At 38.7% G+C, this 17991-nt stretch overlaps 1 protein-coding gene across 1 annotated transcript in view; it reads left to right on the top strand.

Annotated features, from left to right (window-relative positions):
- Positions 1 to 15015, top strand: part of LARP4B (La ribonucleoprotein 4B) — a 57481-nt gene extending 42466 nt beyond the window's left edge. The window contains exons 11-17 of the mRNA XM_064444998.1: positions 989 to 1095; positions 1604 to 1858; positions 3323 to 3368; positions 6497 to 6661; positions 9696 to 9820; positions 10469 to 10580; positions 11156 to 15015. Of these exons, the coding sequence (XP_064301068.1) occupies positions 989 to 1095; positions 1604 to 1858; positions 3323 to 3368; positions 6497 to 6661; positions 9696 to 9820; positions 10469 to 10580; positions 11156 to 11437 (1092 nt within the window). The 3' untranslated portion in view covers positions 11438 to 15015. The remainder of the gene's footprint in view (positions 1 to 988; positions 1096 to 1603; positions 1859 to 3322; positions 3369 to 6496; positions 6662 to 9695; positions 9821 to 10468; positions 10581 to 11155) is intronic.
- Positions 15016 to 17991: the final 2976 nt, after the last annotated feature.

The following is a 17991-nucleotide window of genomic DNA, read 5'->3' on the forward strand; positions in this document are numbered from 1 at the left end:
CTCCTTATGGCCTATTTTTGGAGTAGTATTTGCTGTCATGTGTGCCAGGTTAGGCTAACAGTAGTTTGGGAGTACAGCTTTGGTGTTAAGTTTTATTTTTCATTGATTAGTGATTTGTATTAACTTTTGCAAGAAAGGTTAGACAAGCTTAAAGATACCTTTATAGGAAACAGTCTTAATCTCAGCTCTTTCTCATAATTTAAGTGTAGAAAGAGTGCTACATAGAAGTCTTACTGTTCTGCATTTTAGTTCTTTTCAGGGGGAGAGGACAAGCATTTGCTGTGGCTAATAACATTTCCTAAATGGAAGTAATTCATACATTTGAAAAAAAAAAAGTGTGGTTGCCAGGTTGGAGAAATTACTATGAACATGCTCCAGATTCTGAGATCTTGTTAATACAAGACATTGATATGCACCCACCCCAAACAATCTTCTGCGAATGTTGCCTCTTCGGGCAACAAGGCAGTAATTCACATCTAGAACAAGGTGGTAAGATGTGAAAAGAATCAGAGGTCCACTTAACATCCACTTATTCTCTAGGCTTTATTTAGGTGTTAGATGAAAGATAAGCAGAATGAGGAACGAAAAAGAAAATTTTTTATTTTTAGGTACGGATTCACTTAAATAAGAAAAACAATTACAGGCTGTGTAGGTTAGAGACTCTCTGATAAGAAGTATCTCCGTACTCTGAAGTCATACATAGTATGGTGTGAAATAGAAGGAGTGTTACTTAACTTACAGCCAAGAATTTTGGCTTGATGTTTTCCTATCCTCTTAACAAATTTTCAGAACTTGAATATGTGTAGTGGCTGTCTTCTCGAAAAAAACAGTATTTCGTAAATTGCTTACAAGGCACTGGACAAATGCTCTGTTGCTGCTTGAGCCAATCTTTTAAGTACTGCCCTGCATAGAATGACATGAAATGGGAGGTCAAGGGAAAATAGTACTCAGTTTGTTTATAATTATGATCATGCAATATATTCTTCAGGTAACACCGTTTCCAAATACTGGATTTATCAATGGGTTCACATCTCCAACCTTCAAGCCTGCTGCTTCTCCACTGACTACACTCAGACAGTATCCTCCCAGGAACAGGCAAGTTCAACCATCTTTTAACACTATACATACTATCTTATCTGGCATGTGGGGTTTTAATCTGCTTATTTTAGTAACACCAGCTAATTCGAAAAATACCTGTGAAATTGAACTTGGTGCAAGGTTAAGTGAGGCCAAAGGGCAGATGGTGCTGCTATTGTTAGTGGTTGTACTATTTCTAGATGTAAATGGACTGTCTGAAAGCTGAGAATTTCTGTTCCATGATTTAGGGTATTCAGATAAAATACTCTGAATGATGACATCTGATCAGCAGGATTATTCATACAGTACTTTCAGTTTCAGGGAGTTTTTAGTAAAGCTATAGTTGAACATAGGCAGTGAAAAGGTTAATTTTGATCACTCACATGACCTGTTAAAACGAACATTCTTATAAATGACATATGTAATAAAGGACTAAAAATCTTGCTTCTTCTGAACTCTGTGTATAGACTTAGGCCTCAGAAGATCTCTCATAGTACGTATGTTGAAATGACTTTTGAATTTGTAGGAATCCTAGCAAGTCTCATATACGACATACAATACCCAGTGCAGAAAGGGGACCTGGGCTTCTAGACAGTCCTACAATATTCAACTTTTCTGCTGATCGTTTAATCAATGGCGTCAGGAGTCCACAGACACGGCAGCCAGGACAAAACAGGACACGGATGCAGAATGCTACTACGAGTTATGCCAAGAGGGAAGTAGGAACTGGACGGATGGAACAGACCAGCATTGACTCCTCTCCTGGATTAGGTAGAGGAAGGTGAGTGTACTCTGTAGTTGTCCTTGAACAACCTGGTATTGCTGCTTCTAAACTACTTCTAGTAAAGGGGTATGGTACCAGCACTGTTCTCATTACTATTTTAAACTGAGACTGTCTCTCCTGAAAGCTAAAATTTTGGAAGGTACTTCAGAGAAAGTGCTAAATATAGAACAAATGCAAAGTGGACTTGCAAACTTTCCTACCAAACAAAAATAATCAACGGCAACTGATGAGCAATTTACAGCCGTAAGGTTTAATCCTCTATCCTTTCTTACAACAGATAAAGTTTTTTGTATATTATTTGTTTGACATCAGTGAAGCAGTTCTGCCCATTCCATTGTTCAGCAGTGTCAATTGTGCACCTGAATCTGTATTAGCAGTGCTCGTGACTAATTTTTTCACTTGAAAGATCAGAATCTTGCCCAAATTAGACATTTACAATAACAAAATGATGGATTGGTATGGAGGGGGAAAAAGATTACATGCATAGAAGAAAACTATAGGTATGCAGTTAAAATAAAATAAACAGAAAATACCTGGGGAGCCGAAAATTGGTGGCACCAATATTAATGTGAGAATTTAGCAGGCTTATCTTCGAATTTTTTTAATACAGTACAGTTTTAATCAATGCTTTATAAAAGTAAAGTACAGCTTTGTTTAATGATGGCTGTGTTTGTGTTTCCAAGTAAATCACATTTTGAGTGACTTCCTGAATTGGAAGATAACTTGAGCCTTTTGCAGCTGATCCTATATTAAACTTGTATTTTATCACTGCACAATTAAGTGGGGATTTTGTGCAAGGATTGTAATACTGTTCTAAATCTGATTTGCCAAATTGTGTTATAACTAGTGGATGAAAGTACAATTAAGGACATAGGAAACAAGACTGCTCAAATTATAGACTAAAATGTACAGGAATAGTAAGTACTTAGATTTATATTCTGATGTTTGAGTATTGAATATATTTAGAATATTAAAAGTCAAACAGGAAACTTAGAAAATATATTGAAACTGAGTCAGAAAGCATTGCAAATTTTAAACTGCTGCTTGGAGGGGCCTTACCTGAAGCAGGGCTGGGGGAGAAGCACTGAAAATGTTTTAGAGGGACTTTAACTGAATTTAAAGTAGTTAGCCATATTTCAAAGGTTGTAAAGGTATAAAAAAAACCCAAAAACCTAGAACCTTTACTTTGGATATTGAAAGGTTTTGTCTAAGCCTTATTTTTGGTGCTGAGATGCTTTTACTGCAGGAATTATTTGTAACCAGTGTATTATGCTAACTTATATAAGATCCGTACCTTTATTTTAATGAGACCCTGCTAGAAATTTTTCCCTAAAAATTTTTAATAACCTGTCTAGAATGAAGATGGATGAAATAGCAATTTGAATTAATTTCTCCTGTTTTCACCAACTGCCTTCCACTCATTTATAGGCAAGATTCTGATAACTGCTTTCTTTCCCTTAGGAAAAACTCATATGGCTACCGAAAGAAAAGGGAGGACAAATTTACAGTGAGTGTTCATGATCGTATTCATCTATGATAAAAGCAGGGTAACAAGGCAATAGTATGGATATTATGTGGAGTAGCAGGTGAGATAAGTTATTGCACAAGCAATCGTATGTCACAGTTGACTGAAGACAGCAGCTCATTAGTCACATGAGTTTACTGCATTTGGTTATCAGACAAGATTGCCCATTAATGCAGAAGTCAGGAAAAAGTTAAAATTACTCTTTTATAGTAGAAAAAAAATTTCCATCTTAGTTACTTTGTCAGCATGCCAGGGTTCATGTTCAGGGAGAGCTAAATAGCTAAGCTAAAGTTCAAAACACTTGATACTTGATTATTAGTCATGTAGACATTGGACATCTTATAATCCATATGTCATAGCATATAGCTAGAATGCTAGTTATTAAGTGGTCAGTTCTGTTTCTTGAATGCCTCTCCAAGTACGACTTGGTAAGGGTATACGAACACTACTGAAATACTACAATTTTGGTAAACTTAAGTTCAAGGTGAATACCTAAATAGCCTTGTTACCTGAAAAGGCTGGACTAGACTTTGTGTAGAAGGAAAAAAAGCAATTTTTCTGTTGCACTTAAGGTTTGATTTGACAAAACCAGACACTTCTCTGCAATAAACTTTTGCCACACCTGGTGTGTCCATGAAGTTGAACTGGATTATTTCCTTATTCAAGTAACAATTACAAAATAAAGCCACTGCGTGAGCCGTAACGCTTCCCTAAAGGTCTAGAATTGCTGCATTTGTGTATTCGTGGCTGCTGCTGTTGGGTAGCCTTAGGAGACTTGAATAAAGGAGCATCAAGGTTTGGAGAGCATAAAATGACAAGTGGTTCCTTCCCTTCTGTTGCTTTTAGTTCTTGTCAAACTTCTCAAAGCTCGGTGAGATCAGATTACATGGAGGATTCTCAATACTTCTTTCTTTTGCCCTTTCAAAGCTGCTTGAATTTTTAGATTGATGTTTTCCTATCAAGTGTTTTTTGTCTTTGGAAGAACGAGGAAGTGGTATGGGTTGGGCCTATAAGCGGAGTGGCTGGAGTGAAAGCATTACCTTGGACACAACTTTGAATGTAAAACTGGTAGATGTGACTTACTTGGAGACCTATGGTTCCCTTCTCTCAGCACCAGCCTCTTAATTGCAGCCTGTGCAGGCAGGTTCCTTTGAGTCTCTTTTGGACCACGAATCTCCAGTCTGTACAGTCCAGCGATGCAACTTGAACAGAGGCGAGAGCTGCTGCATACCCACAGCTGTGTACTCAGGGAAGGAGCATACTCTGAAGTGAAAGATAAAAATTTGACCCTGTTAGATTGTGGAATTAATTGAATTCCAGGATCGTATTTCTTGTGTGATGCTGTAGTGATTAGGTAGCTTACATAGGACGTCACTACAACCAGTTGTATTTGAATGGGGAGTGATGACTTCTTTCAAATTTTTTTAAAGGAAAAATTAAAGAGACTATGCGTGCTTGTGTGAGAAAGAACGTGAACATTTTTTATCAGATTGTATCTGAGGCTATAGATGTAAGCTAGTTATTCAACTTGTTATGACAAGTTGGCAGCTTAAAATCCATTTAAGTCCTTCCTGGGTCTCACTAAAGATGTTAATGCTACTTGTCTCTTAATATTTTGGTTTTTTTAAGACTCATCTGCATAACTCAGAATGTTTGTAACAAATATAAAAGCATTATCTGTTGCAGGACTTCAGTCCCCTTTAAGGAAACTAAGTGCTGTGATTTGAAGAACTCTTCTGGGGGAAAAGGAGGGGGGAAGGTTGAAAAGGTTGTTTCTCTTGCAGTTTGAGCTGGATAAGTGTAGTCTTTCCCCTTGACCCTCTGACAGGTCATCTGATTTCTATTTTTGGAGGTTAGCAGCCTCTATTGCTGTAGCACTCTCAAACTGTGTTCGGGGGGGTAATGCCAAGTCAGTAGCAGTCCTGAGAGTTGCAGATGTTCTTGCCTCTGTATTTATTCTTTCCCTACTTCCCTCTCGACACACACTTCTTTTGACATAAACTATAGTTTGTGAAATGATCTCAAGGGTAGTTTTGTATCTGTTGCTCTTCACGAGAAGGAAGGGGAAAAAACAGTAAGGAATGCAACACCTTTCTATCCAGAAACATTGTTCTCACATTCAGACCATCTTGGCTATATACCCGCAAATATATGGGTATATTTTGGGTATTCCTTCTCAAAATAGGAATAGTCTCAAAGATTGCTTTGCAACTGGTATTCTGCAGTAGAGATCATGTTAGCACAGGCCCAAACACAGTCATGAAACAGTTAATTCTTTGTTTACATGATGTAGATGACGTTAATGGGTAACTTCAGTTACAACATATTACAAAAGGAGTTTTTCTCAGTGTAAATGGAATTTAGCTTTACAAATTCTTACAAGCGGTCCTCACAAATGATCTTAACTGTGATACTCATAACTGCTGAACTGCTGTCTGTAGTACAAAATAGTTGCATTTAGCCCATTGATAGTTTGGTGGGGTTTTTTTTTTTTTTCAGCCAAGGACATTATTTTTCCTAGATACAGTTAGAAGAATTCTTCTTGTTTCAGAATAGTTTTGACATTTATCTTTGCATTTTTAGTGACCATATAAATTCATATTAATTAGTTTAAAGTGGCTGTTGTCTACAATACACGCAAGGCATGCCATCTTGCTGTTTCTTAATATATCTGAACATGATATAAGATTCTTGTTGACTCCTGTCTTTTAATTAGAATGTTACCAACTGCCCGTAAATGGGTGTTATATTTTCACTATACTATGATTTCTAAACCAGTCTGTTTTCCTTTCCGTGTAAGTGTCCATCCTGAAGCAAGGGTCAGTGAGAAGGCTACCTTATTGTAACAGTATCACTAAAGCTTATGCATATGAAATTTTAAAGGATGCTTATGGCATCCCATTTAAATAATAGCTAAATATTTTGAGGGCAACAGGAGAAAACAAAAGCATGTATTCCTTGGTACTGTGTGTGTTTCTTGGGCAGTGGGATGGGGGAGGCCTTTCTAGGGCTTCACAGATATAAATCAAATGCAAAATACAGTTTAGAGTCCCTTGTCTGTCTTCTCTGTCATCCGGTGCAGTAACCTCAACGTGTTATTTCTATTCCAGAGAGGCCAAACACAGTCTCCACCACCCCCAAAACCTCCATCTCCTAGCTTTGAATTGGGTTTATCTAGCTTTCCTCCATTACCCGGGGCTGCTGGCAATTTAAAGACCGAAGACCTTTTTGAAAACAGATTGTCCAGTGTGGTAATAGGAACGTCAAAAGAAAGAGTGAGTAGCCAGTGTTGACTTTTGCTGAGAAAACAAAGAATTGTATACCTCTTGTTTTCAGATCTGGTGGCTTATACATAGAAAAAAATGTGCTTTTACACGGGTCATAAGAAATGCTTTGAAAAAATAGCTGTCAAATGATGTGCCGCTGCCTTCTTCACTTATATCTTAGAATTCGTTGGGTATTCTCTTTGAAATCGTGTGGCATATGAGCACCAGTATAAGTAGATGTTAATAGCAGAGATTAGAAAAATATGCTCTTTGCTGTTCATAATTGCCTCAGGCTCTTTGATAGACTCAGGTGAAAAATGTGATAAATTTTCCTCCTGTTTGAAAGTCAGACTTCTGAGTTGTATATAAAACACTTTAAAGTGACAGAGCCAAACTTTTAAGCACTGAAATATAAAGAAGCTGCCTACATAATCTCAGTAAACTAGGCACATAGCTGGAACAAGAGCTATTACCAAAACCAGCTGCATCCCAGTGCTATCTTGTCATATCGCTTGGAAAGATAAAAATATACCAGAATGACTTGGCAACCACTGCTGTCTAGATGTAGTAGAGATGCAGTTGAAAATCAATGTTCAGTAGATGTTCATAGATTTCATTCTTAGAACTGTCTCTGCCATGCCATCTGTGAGTGACAGTATGTTCTCCTCCATCAAGACTCATAACCTTGTGCACTGTAGAACAGTCTAGGCTATTGGAAGTCTACATTAGAGCTAGCTAAAAAGCCAATATAATGTGTGTCTTTCTAACTGTACCATAACTGAAGTTAACCCCTGGATATAGCAGTGCAGAGCAACCTGATGGAACACCAAGAGCTCTCTTGTGTCTTGTTTTTAAAACCAGTCTATTTCAGAAGTGTTTTCTTGGGTGCCCATGTATCGGGGTGGGTAGGGAAGGTATTTGTTGGTAAAGGAAAGAGGAAGCAGCAGGGCAGCCTGCACCCGAAGCAGTGATTGCACAGACAAAGCATCTATGCTGTCTCCTGCAAGTGGTAAAAGGGACGGCTGCATTCCAGAATTGCATTTAGGGAGAACGTGCAGGACAGTGACTTGATAATAGCAATGTTTAACTTACTGTCAGCCAGTACTCCAGACTGTAGTCTATTCTTGGCCAAGATCTATCTACTTTTCAAGTATTTTACCTCTTTTAAGTGTGTTTTGACTATTGTGTTTCAGGTTTTAAATATAATTCCAGCATTTGCTATTCATACTGCAGCTGAAAACTGATTGCTCCTCCCATTACAAATCCAGTACTTGCTAGTAAAATAACTGTAGTTATTTTAAAGGACTTTCACTTCTCCCCTGTAGAGGCAGTCTTAATATCAGTCAGGCACTGAGGTTTTATGATAGTGCAATGCACTGTCACATAAAAAACTTCTTTTGATTTCCTAATTTCTTTTGCCGGCTTGCATGAGTTAGTCTGTACCATAGTGTGGAAGAAATAGATTGTGCTGTCTTTCCTTGTTGGCATTAATAAGGAATGAGATAACAGCAACTGGCTCCAAAGGGCAATTGTGTTCTACTACAAAGGTGTTGGAGTTAACCTTACAATCTTGCCAATGTATACAGACTGCTTTTCGCCTTGATCTCTATTTTTCCTTGTCACCTGATGTAGGGTTATGAAGTGCTGCAGTAGAGTTACACAGTGCTACTCTTGTTTTATAGATGGGCAAGTCCAGTGTTTACTCAGAGGCTGAGTAAACGTAGATTGTATATTATCCAGTAGTTGTTATCTAGGCATCATATCTTTATGCTCTTTGCTTTGTGGTGCTCTTCTAGATGTAGCTCTGGGGAGTGGCAGGTGTTAATCATCCCACACTTTCTAAGAGGAACTGCAGTGCTGTCAGATCAGGGGCTGAGTATTTTGGCCTAGGAGCAGCACTTGCATGTCTGCTTGGCTTGAAGCTATTCACGCTTAACTACATACCTGCAAGTTTTTATGAACTTGGGCCAGAATGCTCAGCAGCTTGCCATTTCAAGCCTTTGCACACGCTATTATAAGTAAAACTATAGAAGCTGTTCTTCCATTTCTAAACATCCACCTTCTATGGTTTTAGTTTTACTCAAAGTAAAAGTAGGCTTAGATCTACTGCAATCATCTATGCTGCCTGATTTAAAACAGTGTCATCAAATACCATTTTCCTTTCTAACAGTGACCACAGGAGTCTCATGTTTTGTGACCTTTGAACGGTGGCTGGGCTGCGGGAAAGGGGTGGCTGTCTTATTCTTGCTATGCTTGTGTTCTCCCATTGCTTTCCCTTCTGCTGTTCTGGTTCTAGAGTCAGACAGGCCAGGGTCAATACAAATAATGTAGCACTTTTTTATAACAAAAAGGTTATAAATGTCAAAAATATGTTTTTCAAGGTAGTCTTCTTTCTCTTTTCTTATTTTGCGATAACTTAAATTCATGCGTGCATCTTGAGCCTATTTGGCCCTTATCTGGAAGAACAGTATCACTTAGCCTTAGCAGAATCTGTTGAGGGCTATGGAAGACAGCCTCTTTTGCTTGGCAGTAAATCACATTATAGCATAAGAAAGGGACTTTTGAATGATGGTCATATCCTAGTTGCAAAAATGTGTTTGTTTTTTTAATTAAGGTTAGGTTTTTTAGCACCAGTTATTGGGATGATGCAGAGTTAGAGCTTTGAGGAAGACAGTTCTTAGTGCATACTTCTAGAAGACTTCTTTCTTAATTGGCTAACTATGGTTATCTGAACAGGTGCAAAGCCTACTTTGTCACCAGCAGGTGCAAAACCCCCAGGTTGAAAGAAGTGATTTTGTTGTCCTGATATGTCCCAAGGGAACTAAGCTTCCAGCTTTGTAGGAAAGAGCTACAGTGTGTCTAAATAACTGTAAAGGAAAAAAACTTGTTAAATACATATATTGGATCCTGCTGTATCTTCCTATAGTTAATTTACCCTTATAAATCAAGCTGTAAACTGTTCCCTAATTGTGTTAATTTTCAGGCAAACTATATTAATTGGATATTATGATTGCCCTTCTGTGCCTTTTTTTTCCTCCTTCAGAACATCAATGTGGATGCAAGTACAAACACTATTCCATCAGGAATTCCTCGAGAGCCGTTGTTGCCAGTTTCTTCTACATTGCCCAGGACGTTTGAAAGGTCTCCTTCGCCATCCCAGTCTTCTGAGTAAGAACTTAATTACATGGCTATAATTATTCTGCTCTGAATCACATTTGCCTTTTCTCTCATTAGGAGGCTAGGTGGAATGCTGTAAATAGCTGTTAAAATCTTAATCTATGAAAAATAATGTTTCGTTGTAGTAAAGGCAATGAAGCCTAATTTCTGAACAATATCATACTAGTGATTCACTCATAAGTCATTCAGCAGACAAAGGTTTAGTGTTATAGTTTAGTCTCTGCAGGTATTTAAAAGTTTAATGAATACCTTACTGTCTTGTATTTAGACAGCTCTGAAGCAGAGGGAGTAAGCCCACGATCCTGTGGGCTGTACCGTTGTCCAGACAGTAAAGTTTTCAGTAAAGCTTTATTAGGAACCTGCAAATCAAATTGAGGTGTTTCAGTAACAGGACTAAAATAACTGAATAACCAAATGCTATCAGAGTGTCACAAATTACAGGTAGTGTCAAGTTCCACAGGAATATCTTTTTCCATATTTGATAGCATTTTTAAATGCAGCGCTAGTCATGATGTGCTAGGCAAATTACAGCTATAACTTCTTATAGTCATACTCAAAGTTTTAGACCCATTATTAGATCATTCATCTATCCTGAAGTTTCACTTTTCATGAGTTGTGCTTCCTGCTGGATGCTTACAGGGATTCCAAGGTTGTGGATAAACAGCAGAGAGAGACACAGAGTACAGAAAGGCTTTCTTCTTCCACACTCAGTACTGCATGTAAATCGGTACAAGTCAATGGGGCTGCCATAGTAAGTGACCTTATTACTTCACTTTCTCTTAATGATCCCGTTTGATGCATTTAACAGAATATTGCTTCCATTGCTATACAGTGTTGCTTAACCATGTGAGCCTAGCATCCATAAATTTGCCCAGCATCCTTAAATCTGCGTGTTGGTAGCATCACGATTGCTTGCATGATACAATTATGCAATCAACAGCTCAAAAGTGTTAAAGAGCTATCATTTGCCAGGTTATCTTGATCTGAATTCTTTTCTTGGTAGTAGCCTTGAGGTAGAAGCATTAATATGTTGATACCAAAACTAGAATATTCCTCATCTTTCAGCTGTTTTAAAGTTTGCTTGAATCAGAAGTATTTTGCCCTATCACAGTACCCCATTTTTCTGGCATACTGTCTTGCATTTTACCTTGTCTTGAACCTTATTGTCTGTAGAGCATCTGTAAACTTCATACTCAAGCCATTGTCTGCATATTTTAGTGCAGCAGTCCTTTGGGACAAAGATTTTACCTTTTTTGTTCATAAAAGTAATTTTTTTTTCCTCAGGATGCTTTAACTGTGTTGTCCTGTTTGCTTTCAATTTCATAGGAACTGCGAAAACCTAGTTATGCAGAAATTTGCCAGAGAACAACTAAGGATCCTCCTACATTGCAACCCCAAAAAGAACAGAAGCCAAACACTGTAGCATGTGGGAAAGAAGAAAGAAAGCCCACAGAAACAATAGAGAAAAACAGAGAACCTCCTCCTGCAAAGTCACATCCTGGACAACCCAAAGACCAGAGGAGACAGTCAGGGCGCAGATCGTCCCCTCCAGCTGTTGGCAAACGCTTAAATAAAGAACAGAATACCCCTCCAAAATCTCCTCAGTGAAACTAACACCTGGGAGGGATTTGAAGAGGTCTGCTTCCCACAAATTAAACCCATGTTCCCACTAAGATACCTGAGAATGAGTTGCTGGTTAGGAGCTTGCAGTGATACTAGGCATATAACAATGCCTGCAAGTTATTTTTCCGTGAAATAATTTTTCCCCTCTTGAAGAAATATTCTGTTTTTCTGGATACTTCTGGATAGTTGTTCTAAACCTTACATTTAGGTTGGTGCTTAATTGGAGGTGAAGCTTAGTGTGATTTTCTTTTCCAAGATGTAAAATATTTGTCTTTAAAAAAAAAAAAATCAACTTTTTATTAAGCCTCTCTGTGGCTGTGTGAGTGCAAGCTCTGTATAGTGAGTTTTTTCTAAACTGTTAAGCAGAAACGTGCTGCTGCAATATTTTTAATAAACTGGTCTGCAAGTACATATCTAAAGTGTCCAAAAGACTGATAACGGCAGCTAGTGTGTAGAGTGCAAGGAAGTAGGTATATATTACAAATTAGTACGTGACCTTGAAGATTTTCTTTTCTTTATTGGGCTGCTGTACTAAGTGTCAGCAAATGAACTTGCACTTCTAGGTTAAATGAGTAGTTGTTTCTAGTGTTTTTAAGAATTTAATCTTTTTTTGATGTTTTGCACACACAAAATGAATCCTATGGAGCACCATAGCAGTCTTTCTAAAATCTTTCCTTTTTTGACTTACTGCAAGCAAGTAACCATCTTCTCACTCCAGAATAAAACTGATGTTATAATTTGCAAATACAAAGCACATTGTGAATAGAAAGAATTAAGTCTGTGAGCTTCTATGGTGGTGAAGCCTGTTAGTGGATGTTATCAGGAGAAAGCACTGTAGCCTTCTTGTGATAACCTTAGCTTCCCTGTGCTTGTAAGGGAGTTAACTGAGTCAGCGCTGTATGTTCTGGTTACCCCTGTGCTCTGTGTAGACTTTTTTTTAAACTCGGCCCCAAGTGCTCTTTGAAAGAGTTCATATCTTAGTCAGCCTTGTGTTGACATCTTCCTGTAACTGCAAGCATTGGCATACGGATTTAAATTTTTCAAGACGTGAGATAATGGTGTTTGTTTTGTGTGGTGGAGGAAGAGATCCCTGGTATTTACCTCTAGGATGAGGTTTCTCACACTTACTTTAGAAGTGATGCGCTTTCTGAAGGACAAGGATGCACTAAATTAGGAAGTTTCTAATAAAGTTGAATATAAATTATTTTTGTTTTAAAATGCCTAAAGTTTTTCTTTAAGTGTTTAAACTGCAGGAAGTTCAGACAAAACTCATTCCTGCTGACTATAACAGTACAGTTTATTCCACAAAAATGTTTATTTAAACAACTGATTTTTTTAAAGAATTATTTCCATCCAATATTTAAAGACTTGAATTTTATTTAAACTTGAAAATGACTTTGCCTTAACTTTTGTACAAGACAGCTTAGAGTTAATGAGGTCTGACCCCGTGGAGGGGGTTAGCATGAGTGGAATACAGAATTACTCAGTTACAGTATGTATCTATTGTCACTGGTCTTACTGGGTAAACATACTGTAGTACAGGAACTAGCAGCAGTTTTTGTAATATACCTTAAAAGATCTTAAACAGTTGATCTTTTTCAGATTGTTGAAAAACCTGTAAATGCAAATAGTCAATACTGTATTAAATATGTGCACTTGGAAGTGTGTGCTTTGCTTGTACAGTTGTAAATAATCAGAACATATAAAAAGGTACCCTAAAGAAAAAATCTGATAAAAATTATTGATATTATAAATGTTGCTGTTGAGCTGGATGTAGATAAACTAAATGTTGTGGTTTGAATATTACTTTAATTTGTTGTTTTTTCTTTTTCTTATTTTATTCTGGTGTGCTGAACTGACTCTGCCTCTTCACTGCAAAAGGGAAATGGAATGAAAGTCTTAGTTGAAAGCCCTCAAATGTTTTTCCTCGGTCCCTCTAAAAACAAGTGATTTAACCAATTCAAAAGTGTTCTGCAATGTAAATAGTAATTTCAGCAGTCAAAGTGTAATTTTAAGTCATTAATTAAAAACAAATCTAATTGGAAGAAAACTTTAGACTGCTACAAAAATATACACTGCAGCTTACTTGTCTGCTTCCAAGAATATCAGTGCTTTCCTTAGTGTATGGTTCATAGAACTATAAAGTAACTATAGAAGTTGACTCCTGATAAATTTCCTGTTACAAGCATCAGCTGGTAACTAGTTGACCTTTCAAATCTGGCCTGTTGTGTGCCTCAGAATTGGTCAAAATAGGGCATGCTGGAACCTGTTGCATTTTCTTGTTTAAAAAGCGCACCGAGTGCTGTGGGAGGAGATGGGACTCTGACAACATCACCAAAACTGCTCAACTAGTTCTGTCATTGGATTTGAATATGCTTCTCCTTTCCCCGGTGGCAGTGAAAATGGTAGCTAGAGTTGTGTATGGTTTAGGCCAGCTGTATGATTTATTTTGTTTGTCTGCTGCAAGTGAAAGGCTTACCAGCTGCAAACAATCACAAGTGGTTCCTCACAGCGACTCTGTACAGCTAGTCATAATACTCGACTGGTACCTAAGGTAAAATATTGAGACCAGCGGGATGTGTTGTGCTGTTCTAATGTATTCTGCTGCCATTTGTGCTAGGTCAATACACTGTAATTACTGCTTACCCGGCAACAGTCTGTTGCATCAAAAGTTTAAACCTTCCTCTGATGTGGTTTTTATAGTTTTGGTTTTTTTAAAAAAAAGTGACACACCAAATAGCTGTGTAATATACAACTTATCCTTACTGCGTTTTACTTTGAGATTTTTTTTCCACTCAGTGACAAAATGGAGTTTTCAGAGTAGAGTTGTGAAGTTGCATGCAGACTGTTGCTATGATACATAGAGATTAAAATGTGACTTTTAAAATGGAAAACCTCCCAAAAGCAGTAGCTGAGTTAAAGGTTTAGGGATGCAGTAATTAAAATTGGCGTTTTACCTTGTAGGGCTGTGTGTGGTGATGCTTTTCATTTTGAAAACAAGTCAAAATTGGAATCTGAGACACTTCTTTCAGGAATTTAAAAAAAAAAACAGAGCTTACTTTTAAAACTTAATGTTGTTTCAGATCAGTTCCCCCCCATGACACTGTCATTTGCCACTTAAAAATCTGTGAGCAGTGGCACGTTTTTTATGTTGCTGCGTTATCCTTCGAAGACTTCAGCAGCTGGCACAGAAAGGCCCTTGTTCGTGTGGCGCAGTGTATCACAAGCAACAGCTGACTGTAATGGTGCATACCTATCTCTGTATCTCCTTCAGCTAGCTACACTTAGGCATTTTTATGTGCTTTGTAACCTATTACACTAATAGCAGCAGACAATCGAAGATTTCTAAGGAGACCTAACAGCTGCCAATTCATGAAATAGAAGTGTAATATGGGAGCCTTCTTGAGGGTTTTTGTTTTTGTTCTTCTTCCATTAAGACTGGAATCAAGCTTACATGTAAACTATCAGTAATTTAAGTTTCCTTTTGTGTCATAAAATGTAAAACTGTCTAATTTGAAAAAAAAATGTAGGTTATGAAAAATAAAGATTTAGGCACTGTTGAATTCCTGATTTTTTTAATTAAACCTTTCTTTCGCAGTATTTTTCATTACCTTTTGTCTTTTGCTCCCATTTTTGGAAATTGTATATTTCTAATTTTGGGAAAAAAAATCCTTTACCGTTCAGCGCAGCTGTTGCAACCATCACGTAAGGCCATGTAGCAGCAGCAAGAGCACCATGATACAACTCTGAAAGCAGCAATGTCTGTCTCTATTATAGTTAACTTTTTTAAAGCAAACAAACAAAAAAGCCGATGTGATGTTTTGTTTACTACAGGTTATACTCTTCATTAGTGGTTTCCCCAAATTATTAGATGAAATCTTGACTTGGTCTTAAATGTGGATTTTAAAGTTTGGGTTAGTGCTCTGGTTGCATGGCTCTTCAATCCAGAGATGTCCTGGGGTTATTTTTGGCTTTAGCTGGTTTTAGATGTTATCCTGGTCATGCCTCTTGAAGAGCTTCAGGAATATCCTCCCTCAAAGTAAAAGATCTGTTTTGAAAATACTTGAAACCTTTTTTTTTTTTTAGGTTTGTCTCTTATTCAGCTCTATCTGGTCAAGTTTAACAATGGGCATAGTAATTGTTAATAGTTCCAAGCCTGTGTCTTACAATCTTGAAGTATTGCAGCATTAATCTTCAGGCTAGATGTTCTGTAACCTGTCCGGAAGCTTAGCTGTTTCCTGCTCTATTCCCCCGTACTGTCTGCTCAACAGAGCAGGACAGCAGAGGAATACCAGTGTACGCTGGGCACTGCAGGTTTCCCTGTGTTAGAAGAGCCTGGCGTGGCAGCTAAATGTTAGGCTTTGGTAGTGACGTGGAGTAACAAGTAGCTGAAGGCGACCAGTTTTCACTTCAGCGTGGAGCATCCTGTTCTGCCCTTGGAACTCAGTTTTCTATTTAGTGATGTGTAAAAATGCATGGAAATTTGTCCGCAATATTGCTGTGATCCTAGTGTGGCTCTTCAGGACCACCCCAGCTTTGGCAGAAGTCAGGGATTTATTTGTTTATGCAACAAAATCGGGTAGTGCCCCCTTTGTGCTAGGTTTTTGCCAACATGACATGATGTTAGATGGTGGGTGCACCACCGTTCATGTTGAACAAATTGTTTTGTTTCCTCTTGGGCATGAGGACAAAGAGTGAATATGGAAGATTACGTGCAGTTGAGTGTCCAGAGATTACTTATTGTCATAGAAACTGACTCATGGCACTTTGGCTCTAAGGCTTCTTTAGAAAAAAAATATGAAGTTTTAAGCTTTCTAATATGCTTTTACTTCACAAACTTCTGGAAGTTAAAACCTCCTGTTGATTATCATGGCTGAGCTTTTATGAGTGCAACCACTTAAGCCAGGGAAGTGATCATCAAATTTCAAATTTTGCTGGTTTATAGGTGGAAGTGACATTACCCACTTCATCTCTGCATTTGAGAGCATAAACTGTGTAGCACTGTAGAGCCCTGGCGCCATCCGGTTACGGTAGCTCAGTTACTGCAACACCCACTCTCAGCATGGATATACATCTTTCATGTAATTCAATGTTCAACTTAAATTGATCACGTAGAAAGTTGCTCCTACTGAAGAGGTGTATGGCATGCTGTTATGGAAGTGTTATGCCAAATAAGCACAAAAATGCTGTGAAGAGGGTGGCCTACCTGAGCTGTGCCGTGACCTTCCTTCCTGTCGGCGCCCTCACATCATCAGCACACTGGCCTCTCTGGAAAGAAGGTTTGGGTGGGGTTTGATTTTCAGGTTTTTTTCTTGTGTTTTGTTTTTTGATTGGTGGTTTTTTTGGACTAGGTCAGAAGCTGTTGTCGTACCATCAGCAGAATGGAGGAAGGGGCAGGAGTACACAGTTGGCACCCAGAGGAGGCTGGCATGGTAATGGCCCTGGCAGGGGCTGTGTCTTACATCAGCCAAAGGAAACTGAGCATTTGTACAATTAGCTTATGATGAATGGAAGGTAAAAGGTCTTGGCTTAAGCACAGCCTTGGTTGTGCTTATGTGTGCCTTGTGTTATCCTAGCTCAGGTGAACATGGCTCAGCCCATTAAGCTAGCTTGGTCATTTTTGAGCCTTATTTTCCACAATGGAGAGAAGAAGGGTCCGGTTAGTGCTCTAGCCTTTTTCGTTATTCTTAAGTACAAGCTATAAATGTGCTAAATCTTAAATCTGTCTCATGGTGATAGACTATCGGAAGTCTTTGTGCATTGTCCTGTCACAACTGGTTTGGGAGCAGTTCACTGTTTTGCAAAATGGAGGGCAAAATGCGCATGTGCTGCGGGAGGGGGGTCTAAGATAAAATCGCCCCCTAATCTCTCTTAAATTCTCATCAGTTTGAAGTGAAATTGCTTTGCATGCTTGTTACACATGTATGGTGTGGAAACCATCCTGCAGTTTGGTAGCTTTACATCCCATTTACTGCAGGCAGATGGTTGTGTGCCAGAGTAGTAAATCTAACATGGCTAAGGATGCTCTGAGAAAGGAGGGATAAATGGATAAACTTAGTTGTGAAATATACCAAAGTTGGAAAGCTCTATGAAATCCACATGGATGGAATTACTGGTACCTAATAAACATCTCCAATGTCTTCCAAAACTGGAGCCAAAGTCGTATGTGTGCTCTCTGTGCAGCGTGAGATGTCGGCCCAGGCAGAACGAGCACGTGAGGTTCAGCAGGACTAGCCTATCTCTGCCTCATCTCCAAGGCTGAGAGCCTTTTCCAGTAACTGCAGTTCAGAGGCTGAAGCACATGAGAAGCCTTCGTTGCTCTTGCTTTTTGTGTCTGATTTCAACTTCCTTAGCTTGGGCTTGGGATGTCAGCGTGCAGCTCGTGCAGCAGAGCTGGCTCTGTGTGCCGCAGTGGCTCGCGGCTCCTGCCAGCCCTGCCTGGTGTGGGAGGGAGCTGCCGGCCTCGCCGGGACAGGAGGGCGGCAGGACGAGGTGCCTGGTGGGGACAGAGGTTTGGAGATGGGCAGTTGGATAGGCTC

The sequence above is a fragment of the Phalacrocorax carbo genome, chromosome 2 (genome assembly GCF_963921805.1).
Source record: "Phalacrocorax carbo chromosome 2, bPhaCar2.1, whole genome shotgun sequence".
Lineage (NCBI taxonomy): Eukaryota > Metazoa > Chordata > Aves > Suliformes > Phalacrocoracidae > Phalacrocorax > Phalacrocorax carbo.